At 42.9% G+C, this 24,728-nt stretch overlaps 1 protein-coding gene across 1 annotated transcript; it reads left to right on the forward strand.

Moving 5' to 3' along the window:
• Positions 1-998: 998 nt before the first annotated feature.
• On the forward strand, positions 999-24,632 carry fhad1 (forkhead-associated (FHA) phosphopeptide binding domain 1). Its single transcript, XM_080762881.1, has 22 exons — positions 999-1,095; positions 3,347-3,553; positions 3,723-3,969; positions 4,475-4,551; positions 5,095-5,331; positions 5,781-5,883; positions 7,064-7,096; positions 7,295-7,425; positions 7,615-7,686; positions 7,961-8,065; positions 8,593-8,682; positions 10,244-10,339; positions 11,298-11,546; positions 12,381-12,579; positions 13,281-13,351; positions 13,475-13,573; positions 14,100-14,400; positions 18,228-18,327; positions 21,311-21,417; positions 22,385-22,544; positions 23,087-23,204; positions 24,196-24,632. Exons 1-22 carry the CDS (start codon positions 1,000-1,002, stop codon positions 24,391-24,393), a joined length of 3,096 nt encoding a protein of 1,031 aa, XP_080619007.1. The 5' UTR covers position 999; the 3' UTR covers positions 24,394-24,632.
• The last annotated feature ends 96 nt before the right edge of the window (positions 24,633-24,728 follow it).

A 24,728-nucleotide genomic window follows, 5' to 3' on the forward strand; every position in this document is an offset into this window, starting at 1 on the left:
CGTTAGATTTCTTGAGATATCGAGTAGAGCCACGAGTTAAAGCTTTGCATCAACGCTTAACTGTACCCCTTCTTTATATATATATATATAAAACATCTTTATTTTGTCTCGGTTTCTTGTGAACACAGTTGTGGTTGTGGTTTCATTACAATATTTGTTTATCCGCTGTTTTGGTGACATTTTATTTAATTTTAAAACGTGAAAAAATAGCCCAATTAATATTTGTTATGTGACGAAGTGATTAACTATAGACGTATGATGTTCTTTTTTTTAATATAAAAATGTTTCTTCTGGTTAAAGTAAAATTGAGTTTCATGTCCAATAAGCTGCAAGCGTTAAAGGCGGAGCAGGCGTTGCTATGGTGCTTTATATACAATCTATTGGTTTGCTCCCGAAGGCTATAGTCTGTCAGAATGCACTTGTCTTAGTTTCATCGTGACATTCTTCATTCAAAACTGTACAAGTAAGTAATAGATAGTGCCTGGTGTTAAATACAAGAGAAGGGATTCGCACTTTCACCGTAACAGGCGTGGTGTTAATTTAAAGTAGCCAACATTTTAAATCCTACCGTTTAACTTGAGTAGCCTAATTATTAGTATTTTTGGATAGTAGATAATAGAACAATTTCACTCCATTCATGTAAGCTATTTGTATGTAGACTACTTTTGACTCTAAGTATATTATGAATTAAACACAAAGCCCCATTTCAAATAGGCCTAGTGAAAATGTATAGGCTCACCATAATTTCACAATGATTTTTTTTTATGTTGATGCATCATGCTGCATACATATGCAACAGCTGCTGCTGTTGTTTCAAATTTATGAAAAATCTTTGACAGCTTTTTATTTTTGAAAATGTCTACATTTGAATGCAGCAATTCAAATGTCATTGTCTTTCACTTGTAGATGAGTAACATTTGACCAGGAGTATACATTGACTCAAGTAGCCTAGGATATCTGTGGTTGAGTATGCGACTTTGTCCACCACTGCAGGCACTCATGAAGGGCTTTCTGAAGACGACAGGCTGGCTCTTCAAACTCAACCCCAATAAAACGACAATTGGAAGACACAGAGATTGCGATTTATGTCTTCAAGTGAGTGCCAGTGAAAAATGTTTTAATTTCATGTTTGCCAGTATTTTCTTGTTTCTAAAGGACTATTTCTCCCATTGTTGAAACAGAAATAAATACTTTGAGAGTAAAGTTTCCTTAAGGGGCTTTTCCCCAAAAAATATAAAATGTTTATATAGTACTGTAGGCTATTAAAATACGTTTAGCCACTTGACCTACAAGCTTGTAGATCATTATTTAAAAAAAATGAAATTTGTGGAATACTCTTGAAACATTTTAACAACACAAATCTTGTATACAGGCCCCTGACACAACATATTTTCAGAAGGTGGTCTCCACGGCCAAATACATATTAATTTGGGGATTATTGACACTAGACCCGACCGGTGCCCAGCTGTAGAGCACCGAGTCGGTAACGATGGAAGTTGGAGATCCATGCCCCACGCAGCTATGCAATACTCGTTTTACCAGCGTCAGAGTACCCGTTCCACCCATCTGTGTGCCCGTTGGGCACTGGCCTACTTGGAACGATGCAAGTTGGAAATGCATGCCCCACCCAGTTATTACTTGCGCAAGCAGAGCGTGCAAGTAATGTTTTTCGTCAGGTGCTACGATGCGTATGTCCCATAGCAGCATGTCCCGTACCAGCATATGACGTGATGAAGATATGTACCAATGCCAGGGTATAATTGTTTTTATTATTGGTTTGGGGCGGTTCTGGACAATCGTGGGTCCGACCAACTCGACACTGGGCACTGCACTCCCTGTGGTGGGGCGAACGGTTCTCGAGTTACGTGGATTACAGACATACGATTACGTACGTACACACAGAGACGTGGTGCATTTATATTAGGATAGATAGATGAGACGTTTTTTGATTTTTTATATAACTTTATTTATAGGATTTTCAATTTTTGTAGACAAACAACCCCACATATACCCCACCCTCCCCGGTTCCATCACAAAAGAAGACAACAACAACAAAAAAGCAACAATAAAATAAAATAAACAGGTAGTAAAGGATATAAATAATAAATGAATAAAATAAATACAATAACATTTGCCTTTTACTAGATTAAGGGGCTACACAGTGAACCAAATGACATGTAGGAAAACACTTAGGACACATCATCAAAAGACAGTGAAAGGGTGAATTCAAGGAAAGGGGACCAAGCCTTTACAAATTTCTGGCGAGATTTGTACCTGTTGTATCTGAGCTTCTCCAATGGTATAAAGGATAGAACATCCTTGACCCAACTTGTAAATGTTGGAGGTTTATCAGATTTCCAATTGCGGAGAATAAGTCTCCTCACTATGAGTGAAGCAAAAGCTATGAAATTGGCTTGGGGAGAGGTAATTGGTGCATCGTCGTTGGGAACTCCAAATATAGCAGTTATCGGGTTGGGCGCAATTGGCATGACAAATGGTTGAGAAAGCATCAAAAATACTATTCCAAAATGGGTTCAAGGAAGTGCATCCCCAGAACATATGTCCAACATAGGCTGGCTCCAGATGACATCTTATACAAGTAGAGTCAATGTCAGGATACATTTTAGATAGTTTTTCTCTCGAGAAATGCAAACGATGTACTATTTTGGTAGATGAGAAGTTTAATTGATAAGTTGAGAGCCATGGTCTGCATACAGTTATCTGTGTTACTATGAGGATGCCAAAACAAGAGGGCCAGTAAATCATTGCACAATGATTGCATGCCGCACTGCTGTGTTTGCTGACAGAACGGCAGTGGTGGAAAGTAACTAACAAGTACATTTACTTAAATACAATTTTGAGGTATTTGTACTTCACTCGAGCATTTCCAATTTCCAGTACTAGTATCTACTCCATTACATCTTAGAGGCAAATATTGTACTTTTAGCTCCACTATATTTATTTGAAAACTTTAGTTACTAGACTTTGTAGATTTTGATTACAAAACATACAGTAACCACTTCAGCGCAATATACATTTTGGCCATTTTAATGCGTCGCAACGCATTGTAAGCTTGTAGATTTTTCTCCCTGCTCGGCACAATTGTACAACCATCATTAACCATTAAAAGCAGGGAGATAGATATACTATAACAACCCCCCCATGGGGAACAGGAATAGCAGAGCCCACCGGTGGTGCTGGGAGCTTATATAAATGCCCCACCCAATTGGTCACCTGATTGCCACGTCAGCGAATGACATGTGGGTCTTGCATAACACTGAATGAGGCCCTCGCTCGAGTATATCTGACTGAACGAACTCTACAAGTACTTTTTCCACCACTGCAGAACGGAGGGGTGGAGGAGTGTCACGCGATCATCGCATGGAGCGCATCGGAGCGTCGCTTCATTCTGAGCGACTTGAACTCGGCTCACGGCACCTACGTGAACGACTGTCGCATCCACAATGCCGCGGTGCATCTCTCCCCCGGGGACAAACTTCACTTTGGATACGGAGGTTCCACCTATCAGCTGCATGTGGATAGTTCATCGTTGGTAGTGTCCCTTAAGCAACTTGGATAACAAACACGGCAGCCTTAGATTGTGTAGCAGAATTCAATAGATCAAATGTATAGATCTTCACTTTTCACTACATTTATATCACATGCATATTGAATGTGTGATATTTCGACACTGTTTTCTTTCCTCGCTGTCTCTGCAGCAGCTCCCCTGTCCTCCCGTGACCAGTAAACAAGGCAGTCACATCTCCCTGGAGTTCATTGAAGACCTCCCCCTTGACTCCTCTACCTGCTTCCCCTCCTCCCAGCTGTCTCTGCTCCCTAGTCACCCTCTACCTCCACAGGCCTGGGGAGAGGACCGCTCCCCTGTGACACCCAGACCCCCCAGTAGGGCACGGCCTGCCAGTGCAGGAGCCAGGAGAAATGGCAATGTAACCGTGCCCATACCTAAACGTAAGCGTCTCTAATGTGTTGTCCACTTCATTCATGCACAACTTTTTTTTAAATATATTTTTGGGGCTTTTTTTTGCCTTTATTGATAGGAAACGGGGAGAGAGATGAGGGGGGAAAGCAGTAAGACACACGGCAAAGTTCGTCAGGCTCGGGACACGAAGCCACGAGGCCGCAACACACTGTCATGCTGGATTACCAGCCAAGGTGCCTGGAAAAGGCTCATACATAGTCTGGATTTTCGGTGGTGAGGTGACCACCGAAATACAACATGACGTCACAAGCCGCGGTGAAGAGCAAACCACCGCCACCGCCCCACCACCGCTCAATGTTATTTCAGCTCCGGTGGTCTCCTCACCACCGAAAATCCAGACTATGAATGAGCCTTAAATCGGCCCAGGCCATGCACAACCATTTTAAGTTACATTATACCTCTACTTAGGTCAGGAGCCACAATACATGACATGGCATTTATAAGCTTTGGATTGTTCTAAATCTTGTGTTCTAGGAAGTTGGACAGGAAGCACAAGAGCTGCAGCTGCATCGGAAAGTTTTCAAAACAGGGAGCAAGTCTTTCAGAAGAAGGTCACAACTGTCTTTTTTGTTTGCTTCCAAATTAGATATTGATGACTGACAGTAAAACAACAACACCAATGTATTGCTTTTCTATAGGATAGTATAACGTATTGTGGCGCCGTCAGGACATAAGAATGTTGGGGGGGCGGGGGGGGGGGGGTCCCTTGATCAAGTTGGGACTAAGCGTAACGGCAGTTACTGCACGTATGCAGCCAATACACAACTGAGCCAATACACGACAAAAATGGAAACGGTGCTAGACCATGGCATGGCATGCACCAGCGCCGGTCGGGGAAAAAAAATTATTGATCAGGCGACCAATAGTGCAGGGACATTCAGACCCGAATGACCCCCCCTCCGGCACCTATGGAGGTGGAGTGGAGTCTTGAGATATTATGTCAACTGTAAGGTTTTCTTCTCCACAAAATAGTTCAATTAAATCCTATAACATTTTTACTGTACTTGTTGAAGTGTCGTCACAGACAGTACTTTAGAATTCCTCAACGATCCTTTCGTGTCCAGCGCTGACCCTGTTGCTTTGAATAATAATAGGAGGAAAGGCTCTCACGGACGGAGGGCCAAGTGCGCTGTCTGGCCGCGTTCAAGAGCGAGTGTCTGAGGAAGGACGGCGTGATCGCCGGGCTCCAGGGTGAGCTGGCCGCCCTGGCACAGCGTCTGAGTCAGAGCCAGACCACCACGGCCGCCATGCCCGAGGTCAGGCGCAGGCTGCACTGCCTGGAGACGGACATCAGCCACAAGAAGGAGCAGATCCTCATCCTCCAAGACCAGGTTTAAGAGATTGATTGATTGATTTTTTTATTTGACAGTATGAGGAATGGGTACATTTCATTTACATTGGGTTACATTAGTGTTAGTCTAGTTTTAGTCCACTAAATATCATAATTAAATCTACAGTTGATTTAGTCGACTAAAATGTATTTTGGCGGGGCTTGATGCCGTCGTAGTGACTGATATTGCAACGTGTTGTGAGCTTGTAGATCTGCTATTTTCAGCATGCGACCAAGTGTAAAATGACTTGTCTTTTACTTATACTACTAGATCTCTTGTCCACTATAACATTTTAGTCTACAAAATTGTCAATATATTTAGTCATTTTAGTCATCATAGCTTAGTTTTCATTTAGTTTTCGTCAGTGAAAATAGGTAGCCGACGAACATTGTTTTTGTCATAGTTGACGGAATCAACACTACTGTAGATAAACCATGATTTGCTTGTAGATGGTGGATCTCAAGAGGAGCTCCGTTGAGATGACCCAGCAGTCTGTGAAGGAGAGGGACGTGAAGATAGAGAGACTACGGAAGAGCAACGCCGCCATGTCAGGTTCTCTGCCTCTCTCTCTCTCTCTCTCTCTCTCGTGTTAAGTTTATAGTTAGGGTGTTTCTATTTGTCTTGACTTGACTTTTACAAATAGATTGTTATACAACCTGCTTTGTCCATTTTTAAGGCGGCAGTGCAGCCCGGTCCATTTGATAAAGATAAATGTTCTTTTCATAGTTAATTGAAATTACAGTCCATTTGATGCCCCGATCAAATGGCAAAATTCAGGTCAGTCAGACAGACATATAGGCAGGGAGGGAAAGAGGGTGTATGAGGCAGTCATCTGACGTACAAAATCTTTAATAGAGCCTCTAATCGAAATCTTAATAATATGAAAGTACCAATTGTACGATGCTTTGACCAATATTTTGTCAAAAAGTGCAACATCTTGAAATCTATTTGAAAAAAAGAAAAAGTATTTGAGAACATTTAATTACCTATGAAAAGAACATTTACTCTATTAAAATGTATTTCAAACCAAATACGTACATAATGTAAAATATCCGAAAAGTGCAGCAGTGTGCAGACACCTTTAAACCCTGGCCTACTCCAAAAAAATCTAGATTGTGAGCCTGTACAATAAAAAAAATAAAAAAGTGAAAAATGACAAATTTAATCTTATGGTTCTCATTTGTTTGATTAGATTTGGTTGTCTGGGCATTTGTACTGCATGTTGTGACACTGTGCATGTGAGTTAGTTGCTGCGAGAGTGAGTTCTAGCCAACACCAACTCGGGATTCCTGGATCGCTGCCCTCCACAATTTCCTATCCAACATCAGGTTCTTGAGCTCTTCAGTGTTGTCAGCCAAGCAGCACGTCGTCATAGGTGGTACGCTTCTTTCTCCTCCTGGCTTTGCCCTGGGTTGGCTCCCATAGGGTCAATTTACTTGCCTCAAGTTCTGGGGGCCTGACGCAGTGCCCTGCCAGCCTCATCCTTCTCTCTCTGACTTTGTCCGTGACCCGTGGTAGGTCCCTATGGAGGTCCACATTTCTGATGCGGTCCGTCCATGTGACACCTAGTGCCATTCGTAGCATTCTTGTGTAGACGATCCATCCAGGGCTTTGTCCTGTTGTATTGTAAGGGTCCATGTCTCGGCCCCATACAGCAGTACTGACTCCACAGTAGCTATGAACAGCCATATCTGATTTACACACTCTCCTCATCCCGTGCAAGGCTTTCCAGGCAAGTGCTCTCCGAACCTTCAGATCCTGTTCAGTTGAGGCAGTTCAGGCCCAGAGGTACTTGAAGTCCTCGACTCGCTCGAGCACCGTCCCGTTTGCAGTAGCAATGGTTTTGTCCTCGGTGTTGACTGCCATTACCTTTTGTTTTCTTGGCATTGAGCTTGAGGCCGATCTGCATGTGAAATGCTGTATAACATGACTTGTTCTAACATCAGAACTCTGTTGTTTGTAGGCCTAGCATCCAGCTTGCAGAGGGATCTATCTGCCAGAGAGAAAGAGTCTGTGGACCTGGCCTGCCAGGTGGACAAACTCCACCAAGACATCACTCACAAGGACATTCAGCTTGGAGCCAATGCCACAAAGGTCTATACATTCTCAGTGTTAATTTATGAGTGCACAAATGGAACTTTGTAGACTCAGAGTTAAATGCTAATGCTTATCTGAGTGAGGTCTCCAATATCAATGTACCGTGACCAACCATAGATGTTTTTAATATGTTGATATTAAATTTAAGGTAGCCTACCTTAAATTTGATCTTCTCTCTCACTTTAGTTAATTAAAATGAAGGAAAAGCATCAGGAGGAGTTGCTCAGCTATGAAAATACAATGGCGATGCTAAAGAAGGTATTCCAAAACATATTCACACGATATGTCACTCACTGGAAAACCTGGTGTGTGAATAATATTGCATGTTTCGCTTTCTCTCTCACTTCGATATGCTGAGTTCTATCATAAGCACATGATGAAATATATTATATAAAAAAGACAGGATTCAAAGGCTCTTTGCTGCATGTCCTCCCTCCTCTCTCTCCTACACTTCCTGGCTCTCACGTCACTTTCAGAAATAAAGCAGAAATGCCGAAAAAATTACAATAAATTAAAACAATCTTGTTCGTAGAGCATTGAGCAATTGGAGGACACTCTGAGCCAGAAAGAGAGATGTTTACACCAGCAAGTGGCTGAGGTGGACTCTCTGAAAAGTGAATTTGAGCAAAAGGTCAAGGTAAGAAGGATATCTAAAGATTACATAAATTATGTATATTGAAATGCAAATGATGCAATTATTACATCTCAACAGAACACATTAAAGTCCCACTGTGTAACATACATTATTATAGTAGTAGTCGTTTTGGCAACACTTCCAGTAGTTCCAGTATTTCTTTGTTAGAACTTCCCAGAATGTAGTTCGCAACAAAATCATGGACACACTGCAGGGTTCTAATGCCAAGAATATTTTGTAACACAGCAACAACATTCTCATAAACGCTATGTAAAAAAATACACAAGTAAACAATTCCAATACCTGTGAGATTTTAGACAAAAACAAGTTGTCAATTATTGTGAGAAATATACAAGTGAAACATTATGTAAAAATATTAATTGAAAAGGTCACACAGTATGACTTTACTGTCAGTTATAATACTGTCAGTTATAATCTGACGGCAGTCTAATTTTAGAAACATATGACTTTACTGTCAGTTATAATCTGACGGCGGTCTAATTTTAGAAACATTATCATTCACGTGGTAGGAGCAAGAGGCTCTGTTATCTGGAGCTGAGACAGAGAGAGACGCAGAACAACAGAGAAGCCGAGCTCAGCTGGAACAACTGGAGGCACGGGTAAGGACTTTTGGTAGAAATCCTGTATATTAGAAACTAGATAAACTAGATCTATATGTTTTATCACTGTATGTTTAAACAGCTAAATGGCTATGCCTTATTGCGCACATTTCTTTCACCCTGCCCTTATTCTTAGTTTAGACTAGTCATTGGTTAGACATGGGTTAAGGTTAGGTTTAGGTGTGCTGCCCCGTGGGAGGTTATAGGGTTAGGGTGAGGGTTTGAGATAGGTTGTAGTTGTAGGACTAATGACTGGTCTAACCAATGACTAGTCTAAACCAAGTACTGTCTAAACTAAGTACTGCATATGCTGATGTGGATATTGTTGGATTTAAGGCTTCTTCTTTTTTTCTTATTCTTATCTTATGTTGGTTTTTCTTGTCGTTATTACTATTGTCATTGTTAGCACATTAATTTGTGGACCTTTAACTGTATGATTAATGACAAAAACCTTCTTGATTCAAGCTAGAGCTATAACTCAGTGGTCTTACCGTTGACAAAGCTGAGACCCGCTGTGTGTGTGTGTGTGTGTGTGTGTGTGTGTGTGTGTGTGTGTGTGTCACTGTGTGTGTGTGTGTGTGTGTGTGTGTGTGTGTGTGTCACTGTGTGTGTGTGTGTGTGTGTGTGTGTGTGTGTGTCCACGCACGGCACCCACACTTATGTTTAACCACTTATGAAGAATGGGGGAAAAAACACGTTTTGGTGTGAAGCTTTCTCAGTGTGTAAGGAATTAAGGCTACCTCCAAACAGACATTGTTGGTTGGGAATGGGAAACACTGGTATAGACCGATTCAGAAACGGGTCTCAAGGTCGCAGGCAACGTATTTCCTGTAGGCGGAGACGACGTATCTGCGGTTTAAATCCGCACCTCTTCTACTACAGTGAATGGAAAAGTGACTGTCTCAAACGTTACTCTTTTACCTGCTTTTTACTAACACTAACATTACAAAGATGCCCAGAACATCGGGATGAACCTGTGTAGTTTATGACTGCTCCAACAGTAGTGGCAACATTTTTTAAATTCTACCGCGGTGGCTGAAACCAGAGCTATAGAGTAATGGTTGAGACAAAGCAGTGAAAGGTCCTGAAAGACACATAACGTCAGTCTTACCCAATACCCAATCTTTCTGTTGTATGGACACAAGGCTGCTGTAGCCTACTTTATACCTCATACTTTAAATGCTTAGTATGAGGTATAAAGTACAGCAGCCTTGTGTTCCTTTTTTGGGGGAATGTTGCCACTACTGTTGGAGCAGCCATAAACTACACAGGTTCATCCCGATGTTCTGGGCATCTTTGTAATGTTAGTGTTAGTAAAAAGCAGGTAAAAGAGTAACGTTTGAGGCAGACTAACATCAGTCACTTTTCCATTCACTGTAGTAGAAGAGGTGCGGATTTAAACCGCATATATGTCATCTCCGCCTACAGGAAATACGTTGCCTGCGACCATTCTGAATCGGTCTATAACTAGTAACAAATTTTAATCTAATAAAGAAGACATTCATTAAATTGTTTAAAACTGTTTTTTGCACAACTCAAATCTCTCTCTCTGTGTTCACAGATTGAATATATCCACAGCCAGTTGGTCAGCCTGTTACACACAAGCCACTGTGACACAGAAAACACCACCTCCCACAATGCCTTGTCAGACCAGCAGGTCAGTGTGTATTTCTCACAAGTGCAACAGTTAATCAAACTAATCGACGTAAAATAATAATCGATAATTGAATAAAATAATCGATTACTAATCATTCCCTGTTTTTGTCATCACAATGCTTGTAGATCTCCATTTTCACTATTTTTGCATGTCACCATTGTGTGATTAAGTATAAAATGACGCGGTTAATCGATTCGTTGACCAAAAAAAACGCTTCTCAATTAAGGTAATAGATTGGATAGAATCATTGCTAAACTAGAAAAAGTGCCCCTCTGGTCTCCACAGACCAGGTCAGGTTGTGGCCTCATGGTGGCGCTATAATAGGCTAATGTGAAAAGGGTGCCATTTGTTCTTACACCATTAATGGCAATTGGATGATTTGAGGCATTTTGTTCCAAAAATGTGTTTTGCAAAAATCCACCTGTTGGTGGCGCTATAACAGGCCAATGTGAAAAGGGTGGGATATATTCCTCAGCCTAGTAGGAAAGTCTGTGAAAGACTTCACATAACTGCGTTCATGATTTAAGGCGTTTTGTTTCAAAAGTCCAATCCTGCAAACTTTGAAAGCCTATGTTAGCCAATTAGGATGGAATATGAAATATCGGATAGATCCATCTTGAACACATGACTATAGAGATAGTGTGTAACGATTTGTGGGATTTTTGGACAGAATCTGGAGGAGTAATATAAAGAAATGTGTTTTTCAAAAGTCGGCCTCCTGGTGGCGCTATAACAGGCTGTTCTGGAAATTCTGGGGCAGAGGTTCATCTTGGCATCCAGGGAGTGTGTGTGCAAAATATGGCATCGACCGGGTTAATGCCGGAGATTAGCTGTTCACAGACGGACGGACGGACACACGGACGGAGTGCAAAACATACTCTCTCCCCATAATCGATAGTTGCAGTCCTACAAGGCTTTAGCAAATATGTTCACCTCATGAGTCTATTGTTCTTTGCAGGTTTTGGAGCAGGTAGCCCAGCAACTGCATGAGAAGGAGAAGCACACGTCCAAGATTGAGGAGTTGGAAGGCAGGCTGAAACAGACTTCAGCTGAGAAGGACTGTCTGGAAGGCAGGCTGAAACAGACTTCAGCTGAGAAGGACTGTCAGATTGAGGAGTTGGAAGGCAGGCTGAAACAGACTTCAGCTGAGAAGGACTGTCTGGACAAGGAGATGGAGACAGTAAAACACAGTCTGGATGCCTGTATGGTACGGCCTCCTACACAGCTTTGAGTGTCAATTTAACTTTGAGACTTATCCATGCTGGTCCATGTAAAATGAATCCTGGATGTTACCATAAACATAAACTGTACATCTTAGAAAATAACACCTGTGTGAACTGAGTGTTGCAACTCCCCTCTTCCCTCTCTCTCTCTCTCTCTCTCTCTCTCTCTCTCTCTCTCTCTCTCTCTCTCTCTCTCTCTCTCTCTGTAATTAGCACTAGGCAACACTATCTCTCTCTGTTTCTGGCACAACAGCGCCACTTTTGCCCCTACTGGTACTCATAGTCACATAGTCACACACTAGTCACATAGGTTAACACGGACATTGCTGTTCCTTGGAGTGGTTGCACCACTCAAAAATCACTTCTGCAGTTCACATGCACAACATGGACCTTTATGGAAAATAGGAAAAAGGAATTCATTTATTTAAAATCTCCATCATAGTGTTAACCTATTCAGGACCGGAACTCCTTTTGGTGTTTTAAGCATTACGTTATACTTTAGCTATTTAAAAATAGCATATCTACAAGCTCGTAGCGCCGCACCGATCTGCTATTTTTGAAAAATCATGAAAATGTGTCTCGTAAATCTTTGAATATATATTTTTATATATAACGTTTTTAATTCAAATCTTTGCTTCTTCTACATATTTTCAGATGGGGGTCCGCAGCCAAATACACATAATTCTGGGGGTTCTTGACATGAAAATGGTTGAGCACCACTGACATAGAAACAGGTTTTTAAAATCGGCCTCAGGCCTAAATGGGTTGAAGTACAGTCAAGCAACTCACTCCTTCCATACCTCCATTCTTCTTTTCAGAGCCAAATCCAGGAGGACTCGTGTCCGCTCAGTGCCCTAGAGGGGTTGATGGGTTCTCTGCGAGGAGAGGGTTTCTCTCCAGCTCTGTTGTGGATCCAGACCCCGCTTGTGTGCATCCTAACAGCTCACCTGTCCCTGCTGCAGACAGCCAGACAGGCCCTGGAAGCAGCTGGCATGAAGGTCTCCGACAGCCCTGAAGGTAACCCCCGATCACCTTCGACAGCCACCTTACTATGTATTTATTTTAGGATCAAGAATCAAGAAGGTTTACCATATTTGTCACTACAGGTACAATAAGCAAAATGCAAATATGTGAGGTTCTCAAAAGAAAAGTACTGCGCTGTCACTCACAACAGCATACAATGACAGTAATACAAATATAACATAAATATTAATCAATAAAGGACAAGCCGTCAACAAGAAGCCTTGTTAGTATACGTAACATACTAATGGCAGGAGAAAATAATTATGTATAACAAGGCGGATAAATGTGCAATAAGGCTAAGCTATTTTCTGCAGAAAACACTTGTATTGCAGCAATAGTGACAGTATTTTATTGTATCCTAAATCAGCAGCAGTCACAGAAGTAGTCACGCCAACATAACAAATTTGCAAGATACCTTGTATCTAAAAGTATATACTCTATCTCAGAAAAACAACAGCCCCTATTTCCCCTTTAACCTCAAAAGACCTTGCCTTTTGCCAGGCACACAATTGTAAATAAGAATCTGTTCATAATTTGTCTTTGCCCGGTTAAATAATAAAGGTTAAAATAAATAAAACAATCATATTGACATCCGGCCAGACAAGAAGGTTAAAGTGGCGCTGTGGATGACGTTGTTGTTTACAGGGTATGGAGCTCAATGTCATGATGCCGTCGTTGTTTTTCCTGTGCTACAGGAATGTTGCACGGTATCAAAACCTTGGGTCAAGAACAACACGGAAATAAACAGAAGCTTCAACGTTTGAACGTAGGCTACATTTGCATTTATGTGCATGTGTGTATGTAATGCATTTGGCACATATTATTTTCACATAAGGAATAAGGAATATGCAGCCGTTCGTTGAAAGGGTTCTATTTTGTGTCTTTGCAGTCAGAGCTGGAAGAGCTCAGAGAAAGTGAAGGTCTGACCTCAGAACTGAGGGAGGAGCTCAACTCTACCAGAGAAGAGCTAGAGAGGCAGAAACAGCAGGTTAGATCGCACGCACGCGACCACGCGCGCTCGCACACCCGCTCGCACGCATGCACGCACACACTCCGCCACGCACAGAGCCACGCACGCACGCACGCCCGCACACACACACACACACACACACACACACACACACACACAGTAAGTACTGTAAGTACATTTAGTCAAGTACCTACTTTACTACTCTACTACTCTACTATCATGATATGGATATAATGATACTAATTACGTTTTTTTTGCTCCCATTTGATTCCGATCATTTGAAAATGTATTAGAGAGATGACTACCGCACACCCGGTTTAATTTTACAGCAGGTGTGTATAGTTCCTTCCTGGCAGAGCAGCAAACGTTTGGAGAAGGAGGAGAGACCCACACACCGCCACTTGCTGGTTCAAGAGTTTTATTTGAGATAAGAGTCATAGCAACGTTTCTGCCTTTCGGCCTTCTTCATGCATCTGCATGACGAGGAAGGGGACCAACCCTACATCCGATGTGCCTAATGCTTATTATTTTCTCCTCTTCTCAGAACCTTCTGCAGCAGGAGCAGGAGGAGGAGGTGGTGGTGCGCTTACGGGGGGGTGACGTAGCAGGCAGAGGAGCTGCTGAGGAGTGTCAAGAGGAGGAGAGGAGGAGGGAGGAGGAGGAGACGAGGAGGGAGGAGAAGGAGAAGCAGACGAGGTACAGGGTGCAGGAGGAGGAGTATAGGGAGCAGGTGAGGCAGCACGCTCACACCATCGTAGCCCTGGAGGCCAGCTGGGAGCTGGCCCAGCAGAGAGCCCAGCGCCTGGAGAGGGAGAGAGACGCACTGAGGGCACAGCTCACAGCAGGTGAGAGGGAGAGAGGGCACAGCTCACAACAGGTGAGAGGGAGAGAGGGCACAGCTCACAGGGCACAGCTCACAGCAGGTGAGAGGGGGGGAAGTGGCTGATAGCAGGGCTGGGCAATGGGCTCTATACACACACACACACACACACACTTACACACACACACACACACACACACACACACACACACACACACACACACACACTCACTTACACTCGCATGTGCGTGCCATTTTGGAAAGAACTTGGGGCCCCTTCTCTACGTCCTTCACAGATGTTACCGCTGATGATACTACTGAAGGCTCAGCTCAGTCAGCTGTTCCAGATCTGGGCAAACAGAGTCAGCCCATTAACCCATTAAAAGACCCGAGACCTATTCTACATAATGCTTTGAGAACAGTAGCTCTCAGACGTTTGACCGCGGACCGCCCGCGCCCCATCTGAAAATGTTTTTTTGCCATGGGTGATCATGATTTATTTTTTAAAGGATCCTTAGCTAATGAGACAAATATGAGATAAGATCCAAAATGGAAGCATCTCATTCTTTTGTTAAAAAAAACAAATTGGCCTGGGCCGTGGCTCAGCGGTCCAGGCACCCTGGCCGGCAGCCTTTACTGCATGTCACTACCACATCTCTCTCCCCCATTTCCTGTCAGTCTACTGTCTGTCCCTCTATACAAAATATAAAATAAAGGCGAACGCCGCTAAAAAAAAGAAAGAAAAAGAAAATCGGCAAAAACTGTATTGTTGTAATACAGTGGGTGAAAAAAAAATTCACGTGCGTGCTCCATTGTTTTGTAGCATTCTGTGAGAAGAGAGAGGACATAATGACAGAGGTGGCAAAAGAGACTGAAAGCAGAAAACAAATATATTTGATATTTTCTCTATCTTGAAGTGAGGTGCTCTTATCATCGTACATCATTTTGACGTAACATGTCGATTTGCTCGTCCACATATGACATTGTGATGTCTCGGCCTAGGGGTACCGAGACAACATAAAGTGTGGAAAACCGACCTTCCCAGCTCCCAAGAAAACCGCTGTCCAAACAGTTTACTTTTTGATGTTTTCTTTTTATTTGTTCTCTTCACTTCAATGGGTACAACATCTCCAAGAGCGGAGAACATCAAAACAAAACTAGAAAGAAAAAGTGAATGGTTGCCTCAATGAATTCAAAACCAAAATACAATCGCTAACCTCCCTGTCAGAAAACAATATATAAATGGAAAACAAAAGATCAGCCCCCCTCCCTTATCTTTAGCTGAGAGCCCTAGCCTAGCGGAGCAGAACTTGGCAGGAGGCCGTGTTCAAGTCGGACTGTTATCTGTTAGCTACATACTGGATCAAGTGAGGCAATGTTGTATTTAGCTACATATCTGTTCAGCTTCACATGCACAAGTGGCTACTGCTAACAACGGAGCGGATGGGTTGGGAGTCAGGAAGTCACAGGTTCGCTGTCGCCGGCTCTCTGACAGCCTTTTAAACTTGCCGTCGTCCTCTGTGCACCAATCCGGCGAGGCTGCGTCTGTTCCTGGTACCCCCCCTGTTACAATCACCCACTCACACCACGACACACACGCACGCGAGCCTTCTTACACAGGCGCGCGCGCACACAAACACACGCAGACTACACATACACAGGAGAAAACACTGCCCGACTTCCCCTGCATAAGCTTTAATATCATCACAACATAAATTCTCCATTCATTTTCAATTGGAATTTAATGTTTGTGTAAGATGAAAATCTACACTAATAGCTGAATTTAGGAGGGGCTAGCACCCCTCAAAAATATAGTTCATTACTCAAATCAAAAGGCAAAGGTTTGTAATAACGGCGACAATGATTTGAAGTCATATAGAGGGCGCGTGACATCATCATACCCGGAAGTTATGTGGGAACGCCTATACTGAGTGGCAAGAAACTACTTTCTGGCCTTGACAGTCCATACTGTATGGACTGTCAATCTGATAGGACTTTTCTGTTTGGTGTATGATACACCAAACAGAAAAGTCCTATCAGATTGCATTACACCTCATCTCCACAGGCAAGGAGCGAGCGTTCCGACAGCGATATTGTGCAAAAAATCCTAATATGGAGCGGCGGCCATTGCGTTGCACCAATCAAATAACCAATAAATGGTAACGTGTGGTCAGACCTCAACCAATAAAAGTATTTGGGGCCACGAAACCTCGCTCAAATACAGATTCTGCAAGCGAATAAAGGACGTCGCTGCACAGCGTGTTGTCGCTCGCGGTATGTCAGGACAATCTCATTGAAAAAATTGTATTCTAATTTCTAATGAGATGTATCCCTGCTCACTCATCAATGCAACCACGGCAACGCCCCCCTCCTACCTCAGGGAATTAGTCTCCCTGAAACACATACTGCCAAAACCAAGCTACGCAGCATGGGTGACCGGGCCTTCTGCGGGTTTGCCACCCAACTGTGGAACGCCCACCTGAGAGCACCACAGTCGATTGACTCTTTTAAGAGAGAACTAAAGACCTACATTTTTGGGTTTGCCACTAGCTTTATGCATGCATATACTCTCTATTGCCCAGCCCTATAGTGCCTGATTTATTCTTTGATGTGCACCGTGTCGTGTAGTGAAAATAGTACAAAACGAACAAAGATTATAGCAAAATGTCCTTAGTTTTAGTCTTTGTCAAATATATTCCATACATAAGCCTACATTAGCCTAGTATGAAATATTGCATTTTTGTTTTAATACTGTTTTTTAATTTATTTTTTTTCCCCGTCACCCAATACTTCTGACTTGCCGCAATACGCACCACGCTTACATAAACACAAATTAATCATGCACGTGCAAGCGTGTACAGCACACATGTCATGCAGTAGGCTTGATACCAAATAACGTGATAGGCAGCTATCTTATAAAGATTATCTTAATATAAGTAAGTAATTAGGTAGCCTTGGGAACCAACAGTTCCCAAGCCATGTGGCCCAAAGGGCAAGAGCCTATATCTCCTGTTTCTGTAGCGTGAGGCGACTTGATGTATAAGTACATTTATATCTTACGTTTATATCTTACTATATATAAACTGTAATCAATTAAATCTGTACTGTAACATATCTGTTATGTACAGTAACATACAGTACACCGAACATTATGCTTATGCTTAATCTGATCTATTACCACTGTAATAGAGTGCCGAAGTCCTTGCGTCACTCGCCCATCCCCTCCCTGGGTCACGGAAGTACTGTCTCTATAGAAAATAACATTGGTCATATAATAATATATTCTTCTTGTCTCATATAAGAATGTGGTCCAAAAATATACAACCTGATTGATTGATTGATTGATTGATTGATTGATTGATTTTGGTAGCAAATCAGGTAGCACATCCAAAATTTCAAATAAATGGAAATCACATTTCCACTTTTTTATTGGCATAAACCAAGAAACAATTACACATTCCGGCTTAAGTAAATATATATATATATATATTATTATATATTATTATTATTATTGCCACACACCACTTCCTTGTTTCGGCTATGAGCCTTCATCAGAGCATCTTAGCCAACACGTGGAAGTGTTTGTTTATTGGTGTGTGTGTGTGTGTGTGTTTAATGGTGTGTGTGTGTGTGTGTGTGTGTGTGTGTGTGTGTGTGTGTGTGTGTGTGTGTGTGTGTGTGTGTGTGTGTGTGTGTGTGTGTGTGTGTGTGTGTGTGTGTGTGTGTGTGTGTGTGTGTGTGTTTAATGGTGTGCGTGTTTATTGGTGTGTGTGTGTGTGTGTGTGTGTGTGTGTGTGTGTGTGTGTGTGCCAATACACAATGATCATTTATAATTTCTTTGTGTCCCTGTAGCTGCAGAAAAGCATCAGCCTGTGCACAGTGTGAGTCCTGCTAACACATCATCAAGGCCTGAGGATGTGGCAGACCTGGAACTCACTGTTTCTTCACTGAGGTAAGAAGCTTGTGGGAAGTAACTAAGTACCTTTTACTCAAGTACTGCAGTACTATTACATAAGTACTGTACTTCGATATGCTTGGATTCAGCATGCTGAAATAGACAAAAAAAAGCTTCTTCCCCCGAACAATCAGACACATAAACGAACAGATAAGAACCAGAGCAAAACAGGGCAAAGGAAAACGCTAGCCCTCCCCTCGCACTCTTCTTCATGCTCAAACTGCACCTTTCTAAACTAATTTTATTGTATACAGTATATGGAACATAGCCTCAAATTGAACCTTCTTAAACTGTCTTGTATACTGTATATGGAACATAACTAACCTACTGTGAAGCTGTTCACAAAAACGTTTAGTGGAGGGGGTATCATTTTTCATGAGCTGAACATCCCTGATATTTCTGACTGATTGCCCAGTCATTTATATTTTGTAGGATAATGAACAGTAGCATGTTAGAGGGCGGATCGACTAGTAATTGTATAACTTCTACCAGTGGTACCTTTTTAACTTTATAATTTTTGTTTCTGCCTGTACTTTTTCATCCCATCAGGTAGTTTCCCTTGATTTTTGTCTTGTCTTTCTCATTTTGATTTTATTTAAATGTTGTGTCTACACTCTACAGTGTCTAGTTCTTGGTTAGTCTTTGTAAAAGTCTTACTTAGCACTTGCCAGCTTTGACGCTTAATTGCTTATACTGTTTTGATCATTTTTCACCACTGTCTTTCTTGTAACCTGAAAATGTCAATATATCTATTGAGGTTGAGAGTGTGTTCTGGGCATTGCAGACTTCCGCCGTGCCCGTGTTCATAGCTTAGGAGGCAGCCAATCATGACTATAGTTCGCTACTACGCGACTGGCTGGCGGCGTTTTGGCAGATTATGGCTTAGGCGGCGTCTAGGCGGCCTGGGGGCGACTCCCATTGATGACATTTCATTAGTCAGGTTTACCCTGACAAAAAAAATTGTGATGTAAAAACTAAAAAGCTTCACGTTACAGTAGTAGGTTTTCAGGGTGTAAGCTATCTCCTCTTGTATTCGTGATCTTATTCTTTCGGTCATGACCCACACTTCATGACCATAGGTGAGAGTAGGAACGAAGATTGCTCGGTAGACAGAGAGCTTTGCCTTCTGGCTCAACTCTCTTTTCGTCACAAAAGTGCGGTACAGCGACTGCAATACCGCCCCTGCCGCTCCGATTCTCAGACTGATCTCCTTCTCCGTCCTCCCCTCACTCGTGAACAAGACCCCGAGATACTTGAACTCCTTCACCTAGTTCTCTAATCTCTAAATAAATAGCCTTTGTTTTACATCTTGAGAAAGAGACAACACTAGGAACAAGCAGTTAGGAATCTTTACAAATTGTACTGTGAAAGTAACCTTAATGTAAAAACACATCAATGTACACATTTCACCTGGCAGGCCATAAATAATACATAGGCTAATAGCAAAGGAAGCCGTGGGCGATATCAAATCTAATCTACCCATGTGCCATCATGTCCGTACAAGTGTCATGTCCATGGAGGGGGTGTATGTACTACTCGTACATCCTGGCGGATGTACCTGAAGCCACCTCATGTTACAGTACAGACACAGGGAGATAGGCTCCTGAACTATGGCCCACTTGGCTTGTCAAAAGGCTGCTTACAGTATCTTATCGTGTATTATACGACCAGATTCGTTTGGAAAACAAGCATTGCCCAATCGCTCTCCATGCACGTCATCATCACAATGTCTTATTTCTTGCATTCTACAATACTTGCGGGGACATCTTGCCCTCAAAAGTATATAGTAAGTGCACGCACACGCACACAATTTGCATGATGTATGGCAGTGGTTTTCAACCAGTGGTCCAGGGACCACCAGTGGTCCTTGAGGGGGTTCCAGGTGGTCCCCAGGTAAAAAGGAGAGTTCGTAACCAAATGGGCCCTTGTAGATCTTTAACTCCATTTGGTCCATTTTATTTCACGCTCTCAAGAGTTGTAATTTTTGTCCAATCTGTGCCAGGTACATCAGGTTACGTTTTAAGCAGTATACCCCACCTGTGCCAAGACGTAAAGTTATGGTATTTAAAAAAAGAATATATATATATTTATTTTAATATATATATATTATTATTTTTATCTGACGTGCACGCGATGTGCACATGGATGCGCCCACGGTTATTTATTTTTTAATTTGTCCCATATCTCTGACACCTGCACAACGTTCTTGTTTAACAGGTGGCATGGATTGTGTTCATCTGCATTACTTAATTTACTACACAACTAGAGAATGTAGAAGAATTGTTATTAAAACTTGCCTGTTATCTCTCCTATAGTGCCAACATCAGTACAGCATGGAATTACAAAAACGTATCCAACAACAACAAAACATTCAAAGTTTTGGGCTAAAATCTTATCAAATGGTGGCCCGTGGCTCAAATGCTGATTAAATAACGGGTTGAAAACCACTGTATGGCAACAGTGTGAAAAGACAAATGATTCAAATTAGGGATGTCCCCATACACCTTTTTCGCTTCCAATCCAATCCCGATACCTCAATTTCTGTGTTAGCCGATACCGATACTGAATACCGATACCAGTGTAGTAGATCTCATGTTGTGTTTATAGCTATCTAGCTATATATCTCGTGTTGTGTTTATAGCAGATTCCTCACTCAAATGTGCACTTGCAGTTTGGGAAACTCGAAAGCAAACTCCACATGCCCCAACATTATATTTACCTGCTATAGTATCAACCCCTTACCCCTGTGTCGGATCGGTGGTTAGACTGGCATATTCACCGATACCGATATGACCTGATATGATAAATAAGGGCCGATCCGATACATTTCCCGATACCGATACAGTATCGGGACATCTCTAATTCAAATGCTTGTTTATCTTATCTCGCTTCTCCTCTGCTCCTCCCAAACCGACCCCCACCCTTCTCTCTCTCTTTCTCTCCCGTACCCCTCCCCCGTTCCGCTGTCTCCCCAATGCAGGTCAAGTTTGGCCGAGGTTCGGCAGGAGGCCCATGACCAAGGTCACATCATCAGCACGCTGAGTGGCGAACTGGCTACCGCCACCGCCAGGATCACAGACATGACAGGTAGCAGCCAGTGTTGACATGCAGTAACTAAGTACATTTACATGAAAGAGAATGGGGGAAAACTACATACGTTGTGACTTTGTAGATCTGCTATCTTCACTGTTTTATTTTTTAAGATTTGTTTTTGGCTTTTGTGCCTTTATTGATAGTTACAGTGAAGACGGACAGGAAAGAGGGAGAGAGAGAAGGGGAGAGACATGCAGCAAAGGTCGTCATGAACGGGACTCGAACACACGACACACTGTCATGCCAGAGCCTATATGTGGCATGCGCCTGGACCACTTGGCCAGTGGGCGCCCCCTGCTATCTTCACTGTTAATCTTTTTTTTAAATATCTGATAAATATTTGAATGCGAGGCGGCATTACATTTTGACCCCTTTTGGTGTTTTAAGGATTATATTACACTTTAGCTATTGAAAAATAGCAGATCTACAGGCTCATAGCGCTACGAGCTTGTAGATCTGCTATTTTTGGAAAATCGTGAACATGTTGCGCAAATCTTAGTTTTATGATATTCTTTCACAGCGAACGTTTTTAACTCATACCTTCCGCGGCCAAATACAGATAATTCCGGGGGTCCTTGACATGGAAAAGGTTGAGCACCACTGACATAGAAACATTCAGAAGACTGTCAGGATTTACAAGATATTTGTTTAGAATCTGTCTGGTTACGGTAAGAATTTACCTTTTCTCCACCACCTTGCATCTGTCCCTGTCTGTCTCCCACCTTGCGTCTTGTCCCTGTCTGTCCCCCACCTTGCGTCTTGTCCCTGTCTGTCCCCCACTGTGCGTCTTGTCCCTGTCTGTCCCCCACCTTGCGTCTTGTCCCTGTCTGTCCCCCACCTTGCATCTTGTCCCTGTCTGTCCCCCACCTTGCGTCTTGTCCCTGTCTGTCCCCCACCGTGCGTCTTGTCCCTGTCTGTCCCCCACCTTGCGTCTTGTCCCTGTCTGTCCCCCACCATGCAGGAGAGTTGAGTGAGCAGCAGAAGCTGGAGTTGGAGCATCACAGGAGCGTGGTGGTGGAACAGAGGACACGGCTGAGTGCCCAGACGCAGCGCTTGACTCTGATGTCACGACTGGCGCAGCAGAGAGAGCAGGAGGCCATGAAGGCACAGGGGGAGCTACAGTAAGATAGACTCCGATAAGTACCAGGTCTTATTACCTAACTTGAGTAAACTAAAGACCTGGAGGCGTGATCAATGCCATTTGGCCATTTGGCAAAGAGCATTGATCACGCCTCCAGGTTTTTAGTTTACTCAAGTTAGGTAATAAGACGGTAAGACCTGGTACAGTGGTACTTAAGACACGCAAAATACAGCCCTCACTGAGTGCCAGATGCGTGCATGCTTGCGTGCATTGCAGGGGCTCATTTGGGTCATCACATCAGGGGATGGCAATTGCCGCCCCCTAGTGTTCACATTTAACCTAAAATTCTGTTATTTTATTCATATTGTCTTTTATCTCTTGCAACCATGCGTGCAGTTGATGTATGCAACTATGCATGTGGTTGATGTATGCAACTATGCATGTTTATCAAAAGCTGTCCCCACACTGTTTTAAAAAGCTGTCCCCACACTTTTTTCTCACCTTTATTCACCATATTGAGAATGAAAATCTCTTTTACGGGCAAGACAGCAGCTTATGATTGTAATTCCTTTCGTCTCTAAGGCAGTGCCGGGTGGAGTTGGAGAGTAGGAACGCTACTGACGAGGCGAAGAATGACCAGCACCATGACCAGACCCGGACTGAGCTGACATCTGCTGCATCACCGCTACAATGCCACAAGGTACGTCCTGTACACATACCCAGCGGTGGAAAAAGTACTCAAATGTTTTACTTAAGTAGTTCACGCATTGGGAACTATTTTCAAATGGTCGAAATTATGTAGGCTATGTTTTGTAATAATAATGAAAATAAGTAACTAGTAACTAAAGTTTTCAAATAAATGTAGTGGCGTAAAAGTACAATATTTGCCTCTGAAATGTAGTGGAGTAGAAGTAATAGTATTGTAAATTGTAAAAACTCAAGTAAAGTACAGATACCTCAAAATTGTATAGTACTTAAGTAAATGTGCTTAGTTACTTTGCACCACTGTACATACCTTTTTTGTTCCTTTTTCTCTTTTTTTTTATCCCACGATTTTGCAACCCATTTTTTTCACCCAGTGTCAATTATCTAATATAATCCTGGGCGCTACACTTCCTCTGCCAACCTGGGTGGGCATCGGACTGATCTCATGCTCCCTTGCATGAATGAGGAGTCCAAGCTCCAGCTTTTCAAGTGACAGGGGGGAGTTTCCCCGGCCGGATGTAGTGCATGGAAGGAACACATTATTCCAACCAGTTCCTTTCCCCTCCATCAGGTGTACCGGCTGGCCAGGGGGAGGGAGTTTAGAGACCAGGATTACTGCATGTTATTTGTGAGGGTGCCCACTGCCTACCCTAGGGGACACAGGGAGAATATGCAAACTCCACACAGAAAGGCCCTTTCGCCAAACCCGCCTCGGGTATGGGCACTGATGACACGGAGGAGAGAACACGGCCCCAGCGCCCACAGCGCCCCCAGCGGGAATCGAACCCAGGATCTTCGAGCTGTGAGGCGACAGCACTACCGACTGTCATTGGATTTAATGTTCATGTTGGGACAATGACCTAAAACTGGCCCATTCATTGTCGATGGCATTCACATCCTCCAAGTTGGACATAGGAGGGGCTAGCGCCCCTCAAAAACCTTGAATTAGATGTTTTTGATTAATGCCATGCTTCCTTGCTCACCAGGTAGCACATCATGTGTCTGCTTCAGGGCAGCCAGCCAAAGGCTCCCAGTGCAGGGGCCACCGCCATCAGCAGTACATCCAGCACCAGAAGGAAGCTTTGGCTGAGACCAGGCTCAGAATCAAGAAGACACTGGAGCAGACATCAGCTCTGAGTAAATCAGGCCAAAGGTCAACAGTGCCTCTCAAAGACTATTCATAGATTTAACCGCTTAAGCCTTATTTACTTTGTACAACAAAGAGCAAAAATAGACGATCTACATGCTCCAACTGCATCACGACATACAGTAATTTCATACATACTGTATAATACTGATGGACATTCATATGAATTAATATGCATATTGGGTTAGCTCTACATAAGGATTCAGGACATTCATAAAATGTTGTTGCAAATTTCAGTGTTTCAGCCAGCAGGTGGAGCCAGCATACACATTTGTTGTGGGAATGGACTAGTGTACGTGTCCCCCTAATGTTTGTCATGGGTCCACCTCAGCACAGTGCTGAGTGATGGCAATAATTACAAGCCCGTAACTA

Source organism: Protomyctophum bolini (assembly GCF_963924005.1).
Source record: "Protomyctophum bolini genome assembly, chromosome: 5".
Lineage (NCBI taxonomy): Eukaryota > Metazoa > Chordata > Actinopteri > Myctophiformes > Myctophidae > Protomyctophum > Protomyctophum bolini.

What these genes read in the sequence shown, in the direction of transcription:
- fhad1 (XM_080762881.1), top strand. Translation starts at nt 1,000, where the DNA reads ATGAAGGGCTTTCTGAAGACGACAGGCTGGCTCTTCAAACTCAACCCC. An exon ending in CAATGGCGATGCTAAAGAAG is followed by an intron (nt 7,687 to 7,960) that starts GTATTCCAAAAC and finishes TCTTGTTCGTAG; the next exon opens with AGCATTGAGCAATTGGAGGA. An exon ending in CTCACTGTTTCTTCACTGAG is followed by an intron (nt 18,328 to 21,310) that starts GTAAGAAGCTTG and finishes TCCCCAATGCAG; the next exon opens with GTCAAGTTTGGCCGAGGTTC.